This window comes from Nylanderia fulva, unplaced genomic scaffold (genome assembly GCF_048542155.1).
Source record: "Nylanderia fulva isolate GAGA-0341 unplaced genomic scaffold, ASM4854215v1 Scaffold971, whole genome shotgun sequence".
Lineage (NCBI taxonomy): Eukaryota > Metazoa > Arthropoda > Insecta > Hymenoptera > Formicidae > Nylanderia > Nylanderia fulva.
In genome coordinates this window covers 24,706-34,376 of record NW_028191103.1, presented here as the reverse complement: position 1 = coordinate 34,376, position 9,671 = coordinate 24,706, and the positions used below count along the sequence as shown (strand labels likewise).

The following is a 9,671-nucleotide window of genomic DNA, read 5'->3' as shown; positions in this document are numbered from 1 at the left end:
TTTAACGCAGCGCTTACAGCAGTTTTTATAAAGCGCCAGAGCAGCCGATATTTTATTTTGGCGCTTACGGCAACTTTTATACAGCGCTAGAACAGTTGATGTTTTAATGTAGCGTTTACGGCAGCCTTTATACAGCGCCAAAGCAGCCTATGTTTTATTTCGGCGCTTACGGCAGTCTTTATACAGCGCCAGAGCAGTCGATGTTTCATTTCGGCGCTTATGGCAGTCTTTATACAGCGCCATTATTTAATCTGTTCTAAGAACAATATGTATGCCCCTTGTGCTCCTTTGGGCCATTTTTTCTTGAACACTTCTATATCATTAGAGTAATACCATTCCGATTTTGTGTCAGCTCTCAACATACACGTGTAGTGACCACGATTCATTTCTCCACCTTCGTGAAATATAGCGCTTATTACCTTGTACTTTTTTTCATTAATTGTGATATTACTCGTCGGCACGGCGTTAATCCAATTGTTGATAATTTTTTTAGAAGCACCGTTTACAAAAGTATATAAATTGAGCTGTATTACTACGACGGATAAAGTTGATTCGATTACGGTTTTCTTTTTCAACACGGTATCCTTACATTCGTTACAATTGCCGTTTATCGTTTCCCATTTAGAAAATTCTACATTAATCAAACTTTGTAGAGTGACACCTTTTTTCTTTTTTAATGTCGAATGTATAGGTAATATTAGCAAACTACTGCTTTCCAGCTTAGTTACATTGTAATTACATTTGACATTTGAGCAACATGTTACGTGCTTTAATTCGAGTTCTAATACATCATTGATGTCGGAATACGTCGACATTAGAGCCGTAAAAAATTCCGAAACATCTTGTTGTGTTCGTTCTTCGAAGCGTTTTCCGACAGATCTTCTAACCGCTTGAATGTTGCAATATTTACGTTCACCATACGCGCAGATAGCATCAGTCAATGCATTCGATGCTTTATTTTTCAGTATTTGTTGCCTAATACGTACGCAATGAAACGCACATTGTAATATTACATTAGCGTAACACGAAACAGCATCGTTATTGCAAAGGCCATATATTTTCCACGTAACTATACTTTCTGGTTCCTCACAATCATAATTCTGCACATCATCAATGATATTAGGGATAGCCCATCGACGATCGTACATTTTCACAACCTTTTTCTCGGACGGATTGATTTGTGGCAGTTCAGATTTGAATATAGATCTCAGTCGATTATATTCTACAATGGCTCTCGAGTTTGCTTTAACTGATGCTGGATTGAAATTTATCAAATGTAGGCCTTCCAATTTACTTACTTTAAACTTTTAATAACGTTAAATACCATAAAATCTTAAAAACTACGTATTAACTATATGAGCATCTCATGTGAATGATTTTAATTTTTTCAGTGATTTTTTTATCAAGTCAATAATAGCAATACTGACATAAAAATTAAAACAATAATGGCTAAAATAAAAAAATGTTTTGTTACAAAACGTCATATGAGACGGATGGTAAAAAAAGAATTAATACACATCTTGCAGTTGAATCGACAATTAATTCAGACGAATAATTTGCCTAATAACATAAAAACAATTATAAATGTAGATACTGTCATAAATGTAAATACTACAAATATAAATGTAGATACTGCAAAGAAACATAATGAAAAACAAGAACAATGTGAAAACCATGATAATGTGATTTCCGAGATTCCAGAAAAAATTGAGATTGAACCATTGGAATATATTGATGTGATTGAAGAAATTAACTGTTCAGATACTTCTTTATCATTTGAAAATTTATGTAATAATCTCCCTATTGTAAATGATTTCATAGTTAACGCTGTGAAACAATGGTTTTTAAAATACAGACATTTGCTTAGTCAATCTGCCATGAATGAATTGTTGGGTATTCTACGAGTGATATTTCCACAATTAGCAAAAGACTCGCGAACTCTTTTAAAAACACCAAGTTCATGTCCATATGAACTTAAAAGTGTTCCTCCAAGTTTCTATTGTCACATTGGCATAGAGAATGGACTACGTAGGATAATTAATTATAGTTTAAATATGCAAAAACATTTGATGCAAAATGTAGAAATAGTATTACCTCTTAACATAAACATTGATGGTTTACCGATATCTAATTCTTCAAAAAGTCAACTCTGGCCTATTCTTATCTCCATAGATCTAAATCTGGTTGATAAAAATATTAAAAAACCTTTTGCGGCTGGGATATATCACGGACACAAGAAACCAGCCTCTGTAGACCAATTTTTAACTGAGTTTATGACAGAGTTCAAACATTTAGAACAAAATGGTTTTAACATAAATAAAAAAATAATAAAAGTAAAGGTTGGTAAACTTTTTTGTGATGCTCCTGCAAAATCATTTATTTTATGTATTAAAGGTCATACAGGCTATAATGCCTGCACAAAATGCATTCAAGAAGGGACCTTTGTTAATGGAAGAGTGACTTTTTTACAAACAAATGCACAATTGCGGACTGATTTCAGTATCAGAAATAAATTAGATGAGGAATTCCATAAAGATACAAGTCCTTTCGAAAAGCTAAATATTGGTTTCGTATCTCAAGTTCCTCTCGATGGCATGCATCTTGTATTTCTAGGCGTAGTTAAAAGATTAATTATGTTTTGGATAAGAGGGAAAAAAAATCATCGTTTACCCGAGACTGATAAAAATGATATTAATAATCAATTATTGTTTTTGAAAAATTATGTGCCGAAAGATTTTCCACGCTTGCCAAGAAGTTTAGAGGACATTGAATACTATAAAGCCACTGAATTAAGGCAATTTTTATTATACACCGGACCAATTGTTTTAAAAAAGATTGCAAACAAAAATATATACACACATTTCATGGCCTTATCCTGCGCTATTCGAATTTTATGCAGTCCTGCATTATACAGAATTTATAATTATTATTCATTGAAACTACTCGAATACTTTGTTCAAAAATATGCAATACTTTACGGAAAAGAATATATTACTCATAATGTTCATGGCCTTATACATTTGCCCATAGATTGCTTGCAACATGGTCCACTTGACACTTTCAGTTGTTTTAAATATGAAAATTATTTATTTGAGATAAAAAAAACAATTCAAGCTACAAGAAATCCTTTACAACAAATTTGTAATAGGTTAAAGAACAAGAATATATGCAAAACAATGATAATGAAAAAACGTATCCAATTTTACGTCAGCAATGTACTGATCAATTTCATAAACAAGATTTTATATTCTACAAAACAGTAATCATTGAAAAGTTTAAACTAAGCACATGTGATAAAGATAATTGCGTTATGTTAAAAAACAATTGTGTATTTTGTGTCGAAAGTATTTATAAAGAAATCAAGACTTCAGAAATCTTTTTAAAGGGAAGAAAATTCATTGAATCAAAACCATTTTTCAGTTCACCTTGTTCCTCAGAATTATTTAATATTCAGCAAACACAACATTTGTCATATGATTTGTACACAGTCAATATTCACGACATTAAAGGGAAATGTGTGAAATTTCCTTACAACGATGGTTTTATCATCATGCCATTGATTCATATGCAAGAATAATATAAAATATAATATAATTGCAAATAATAGTTTAGGTATTTTTTAGTAGGTACGAGTATATCATATTATAACATTATAATAATGTTTATTAATTGAAAATTAAATGGTTTATATGCTTTGCAGACTTGGTCAGTGTTACGTCCCGTTCGCAGTCGCGGCGTGTTATTCGCGAGTGTATGATTCGCGTTGCACGTACTCGAACTATTGCGCGAGACAACGTCGTATTACGGAAATTTTTCCGGGGATACCCACGACGAAGGGTTTTCCGACAAAGGTTGCACGATGCGGAGGAAAGGGAAAGAATGTGTTACCCTTAAAGTAGCAGTTACGGCGTGGAGCCTATCTGTAATTCTACAGTTATGATCGTGGTTCCGTCTTCTATCCTCGCCGGGACGCTATCTGGGTTACGCGAGTAGTCTTCGTATACAGACTCGCAAAGTTCGCATAGGTCACCCGCCCGTGAGAGGGTGAGGCGGTTGCTGCAAGTTCCGCAAACTATCCCAACTAATAATCCACCTATGGTTAGGCTATGTTTCCGGATCCGCGTCCAGAACAATTGAGAAGTTCGAGGTAACGCGGCGAAGCATGAAAGACAAAGAGCGGCTTTAGTTTCAAAATGGATGTACCCGATACCGACTTGACAGTAATACGGAGGCTCGAGAGGTATTAGGAGATTAACTCCTGGAAGAGGGGTTACACCTCTAAAGGGGATTGGGCACATCTATACTTGCCACGTTAGTTGTATTAAAAGATCATGCGTTGTTCGCTCGTAGATGGTTGATGAGACCGGACGTTGTCGAGAGGTCGGTAAATGTCGGCAAAGTGAGTCGATGTGGCGTCGATATAACGTCGGCAACTATCGGTAACGATCGTCGGTAAAGGCCGTCGGTATAAGCCGGTGGTAAATCGTTGGTAAGATCGTCGATAAAAGAACGTACGTCGGTATACTGTTGGTAAATCGAGAGTGTTCTTAATAGTTTATTGGTTGAATGACTACTTTGTTGTACGGATTTACGAAATTATTTCCTGAGACACGAAGATTTTTAAAAGATTGAATTATTTGCGTTTTTCCGTGTTAGAAGTTCGAGAGTTGTACCGTGTGCAGTGGACGACCCTAGTTTTATAGCATGACCCTTTTTTTATAGCTTCCGCAGTGACGATGGAAAAGAGGAAAAATGCGTCGGAGATTTTTCTAGAATGTTCTCTTCCACGTGGTAAAACCGTCTCTGAATTTGCTAACACGCGCGATTCCTCAGGTTAACATGAATTTCACTTACCTTTAGTAGCACTTTCTTGATCGTGTCGGCTCGTACTTGGAGGTAGTGCGTGCGGCGAGGGTCGTTCACTGGGATGTTTGGCGGCGGCAGGCGTCGTGGTTGGAACGTTATTGGTATGCACTTCCACTGTAGGAGTTCGTCGCTCTTATTATTTTTAATGTTGAAAATGTCCTCGTATTCAGGATCGGCCTGATACTCCACTCCGAGAAATTGAGAGTATTCCTCGGTCGCTGATTCACGATAGAGTCGGTTTAGTTTTCGTAGTTGATTCTTCCTTCCCGCGCGTCGCGTCTTAGGCATATTGAATTTGATGCATCCTCTGAATGATCACTCAAATAAGGAGGGTTGATATGCGGCGGACCTCACTATCAATTCCTTATTTTGGCAAATGCTGAGAATGTTAATTCTAACTGTGATGAGCGGTGGTCCGCTCCAAAACAGTTTAAATTATTCTGAATTCAAATGCCGTATGACAGATTTAAACGCTGTCGTATTTTATCACGGGAGTGGAAGTTTTGAGGAGTACTGAACACTAGTTTTCACACATGAATACACTGATTTATTCGTATAGTAGTACAGGATTTGAAACTAGAACTTAGAATTTAGACTTAGACTTAGAATTTAGATTTTAGAGTTAGGATATTATACTTAGAGTTAGAATTTTAGAATTAGAGTTAGAATTTGGACTCAGAGTTAGAATTTAGAAGTGCGACTGTACTGTTCGGTGTCGCGCAGAGAACTGACGAAATTCGGGACTGTTCTGAGGTCCTTCGTTTCGGCGGCTCGGGCCTGCGGCGGCCTGGAGAGGGGGAACTCTCCGGAGTAGGGGCTCTCACCGTGGTGGGAGACCCTTAGGCGCTACGAAGCGCCACGCTTAGTTTCTAGGCGGAGTTAAGCGTCATGGCCGGCTTTGGCGCGTTTTTCAAATAATGTTTGATAGTTTTAGGATTTATTTCTTATAGATGGAAAAAAAATTTACATACCCGGTGTTAGTAATGAAGCCGGACGTGACATCAGTGATTGAATTTATCAATATAGAAGGCCAATCAAACGCTGTAGAAGTTGTACCAACCTCATGGATGACATTTACAAATGATCAAATAATGTGTAAATGGCCGGAAAAAAATGTTAGGAAATATATATTACGGAAAGAACCCCCAAAAGACAATTGGCAAAAATACATAGTGCAACTAATATTTCAAAGTAGTAAGTATTGTCATAAAAATATTGATAGTATATAATAAGATAATATCTTAATTAAACATGTTTTATATTAAAAAAATGACTTTTTCGTATTTAATATATCAAATCATAACTTCCCAATATTTATGAATACGGTTATGGAAAAGACTTATATAAATCATGTAATACAAATGTATGTATATATATAGACAATTAATAAAATAATTTGTAATTACAGATTCATATAAGGAAGCTATAGATGTTGTACATAAAAAAATTCGAACCGATACATCAGATACATCATGTTCGCAATTAGGCCGAGGGAAAAGAAAAAAGAAAACATTCCAACCAGTTACAGCAAACAACTTAAATGATGACGATTCAAATCCGCGAATGACACCATCTCCGTTAATGACTGTCATGGATTTGCATTTAGAAAATGAACAGTTGACAAATGGTATAACAATAAATAAATATATATATTATTTTTATAAATCTTTAACATTATTTTTTTAACTTGCAAATAAAGTAATGCTTAATAGTGTAATTTTTTATACATTTAGATTTGATTAATGATGATAACCAAAACTTGGACAAGGATATCGAAAATATGGATGAAACAGCAATAAACGTGAGTCAAAATAAAAAGAATAATATTGCCTCTGAAGACCATGTAACTTCTGATGAAGGTATAAACAAATAATTTTTGGTACAATAAGGTATTAAACAATACAAGTCGATTTTAAGTAATCCCGCTTAATATATATATAGTGTCTATTAATTTATTAATTTAATATTAAATAAATACAATAATGATACTAAAAATTTCCATTATTTAGATCCTAAAGATGCTGTTAATCCAGTAAATAATATGATACCAACCGATATCATTTTTGAAAATTTTCCAGCAGGTAATCATTCATATTTATTGTTCTTTTGTTTATAGTAATATAATTTGTAAATTTATATTTCAGATAGTCAGAATATTGTTTCAATCCTGCAAAACACGATTGCGATTAAAAAATTATTGGAACAACAAAATGCATTTTTAAAGCAATTAGAGCGTACAAATAATTCGCTTCCACTGCTCTCAGCATCTGGTTCAAGCTGTAGTAGTACTTTTTCTCTTATTCCGAACAAACCTTTCAAGAAATTTACAAAATTACTTGATTTCGACATCGCATTAAAAACTAATGAGGAAGGACAAAAACAAATGGTAAAAATAGTCTACATTTCTTATTTCTTGTTTTTTGAATATTTGAGACAAAATTCAAGGTTCGAACTGGTAAAATAATGTAAATGGTTAGAAAGAAATTGCTTTTAAAAGCAATTTTAATTGTTCAAGCTTGATTAAACTAGGATTATTTTATAACATTCATTATAATTTCATTGTACCATTGTTGAATATGCCAAAACTACTGATATCTATTTTTAAAAAATATATATTTAACCCTTTTTCCTTCTGACTAACTGACTTTAATTGAAATTAAAATAGACAAAAAGGATGCTCAATATTTACCAGAAAAGGCTCGAACAATTGTATATATATATATATATGTATTTACATTTTTTTCGTAGGAAACATTTTTCTATTTATTAGGAGGCACTTCTCCCCACGATCAAATAAAAGCTGGACTAGAAAAAATATTTACTAATAAATTGGGTACAAAATGTTCTTGGATGGGTCGCAATGGCAACTTCGAAGTGAACACACTAATAATTATGGACATTTTAAAACGTATATAGAAATGTAAAAATATATAATTATAAAAAATTAATGTTTTTAATAGCATAATAATTGTACCGGTACTATATTAACTTTTTTTTGTTACATTTGTAGGATCGACTAGAAAACACTTTCCATTTTTGACAGATAAACAATTTCAGAACTATGTGTCAGCTTGGTTAAGGCACTCAAAAACGCGCTACGACAGAGAACTAGTATGTTTTACGTTTTACTTGTATATTTTAGTTTTCGATATAACAACATATTTATTATTACTTTTATTTTTTACAGGCAAAGCAACAACGTCAATAAGTTTTATCATTTTTTAAGTATCACAATAATAGTTACTTGTGTATTTAGTGTATTCATAAATTTTTTATTTTTACGTTAAAATCAAAGAGAAATTAATATTTTTATATTAAAATGTTGGCTTGTATTAAAATTATTTAGCGATGAATGAATGCAATTAGATGATAACTTATATATATAACTAAAACTTCTTATTGCCCACATTAACAGCACTGACCATATTAGTTGTGTTAGCGATTTGTGTTATTATGTATCTTATAAGTTAATTATATATGTGTGTGAACTATTAACTTGCTTTTTCTTTATTCCAAGTCAGCAGAACGGAATTTCATATTTACCAATAAATAAATTTTAATTGTACATTATTATATAATAAATGGACACCATTATTCTCGCTGTTTATTAATTAGGTACAATTAATATTTATTTTCAAGCGAATAAATACACGTTCTGTTGAGCTTCCAAGAACGTTACAAATATTGACAACGTTACAAATTGAAATTTGTGATGTTACTTTAATGTTTTTAGAATAACATTATTGAGGTGTTTCAATTACATATAATATAACATTGCAGATTGGTTACATAAACGTTAGAATAAAAATATTACACTTGAAACGTTACTGCGCTACAATAATTAAGGTCACCTAGATATCAATAAAACGTTCATACATAATAAATACAAATGTTTCAGTAATGTCTCATATACGTCCCAAAAATGTTACAATTGAGATGTGAATAAATACACGTTCTGTTGAGCTTCCAAGAACGTTACAAATATTGACAACGTTACAAATTGAAATTTGTGATGTTACTTTAATGTTTTTAGAATAACATTATTGAGGTGTTTCAATTACATATAATATAACATTGCAGATTGGTTACATAAACGTTAGAATAAAAATATTACACTTGAAACGTTACTGCGCTACAATAATTAAGGTCACCTAGATATCAATAAAACGTTCATACATAATAAATACAAATGTTTCAGTAATGTCTCATATACGTCCCAAAAATGTTACAATTGAGATGTTTCATATGGAACATAATTGAGATAAAAAATTTCTAGTCGCAATGATATTACTTAAACGTTTCTGCGATGTACACTGAAATGTTTCTCGGATGCTATATCTAAGTTCCTTAAACGTTCCAGGAACGTCACAAATGGAACGTCCTATATGTAACATAAAATAGATAGGACATTCTGGGTTACCGACATGTTTTATATGTGTTTCTGAGATATACCGACAAACATCACACTGCCACAATGTGATGTTACTGTAACGTGCTTGAAACGTAATTTTGTTTAGCGGGTATTTGAACAAAGTATTGAGAGAGTTATAAAATGATTTTGAACAATAACAAAACAAATTAAAAGAAAATAAAGACAAAACAAAAAATTAGAAAAATAAGTAGGTAGATCTACGAGAGAAGAATAATAAAAAATGGAGAAGGTAATGGAAAAGAGATGTTAGATATTTAATAACCTGTTAAAAAAGATTAGAAAACAAATAAAAAATAGCAAAAGATGCAATTAAAAGAAAAGAAATTATAAGAATTATGGACAATATACATATATATAAATAAGGGAAATAATA

At 32.6% G+C, this 9,671-nt stretch overlaps 1 protein-coding gene across 1 annotated transcript; it reads left to right on the top strand.

The window, feature by feature from the left end:
* The first annotated feature begins 1,140 nt into the window (after positions 1-1,140).
* Positions 1,141-8,344, top strand: LOC146719481 (uncharacterized). The gene is made up of 8 exons (XM_085490120.1): positions 1,141-6,060; positions 6,275-6,493; positions 6,600-6,725; positions 6,876-6,947; positions 7,011-7,252; positions 7,615-7,774; positions 7,877-7,977; positions 8,054-8,344. The coding sequence occupies exons 1-8, from the start codon at positions 5,817-5,819 to the stop codon at positions 8,072-8,074; spliced, it is 1,185 nt and encodes a 394-aa protein (XP_085346246.1). The 5' UTR covers positions 1,141-5,816; the 3' UTR covers positions 8,075-8,344.
* The last annotated feature ends 1,327 nt before the right edge of the window (positions 8,345-9,671 follow it).

What these genes read in the sequence shown, in the direction of transcription:
- LOC146719481 (XM_085490120.1), top strand. Translation starts at nt 5,817, where the DNA reads ATGGAAAAAAAATTTACATACCCGGTGTTAGTAATGAAGCCGGACGTG. An exon ending in GCAACTAATATTTCAAAGTA is followed by an intron (nt 6,061 to 6,274) that starts GTAAGTATTGTC and finishes TTGTAATTACAG; the next exon opens with ATTCATATAAGGAAGCTATA. An exon ending in AAATGAACAGTTGACAAATG is followed by an intron (nt 6,494 to 6,599) that starts GTATAACAATAA and finishes TTATACATTTAG; the next exon opens with ATTTGATTAATGATGATAAC.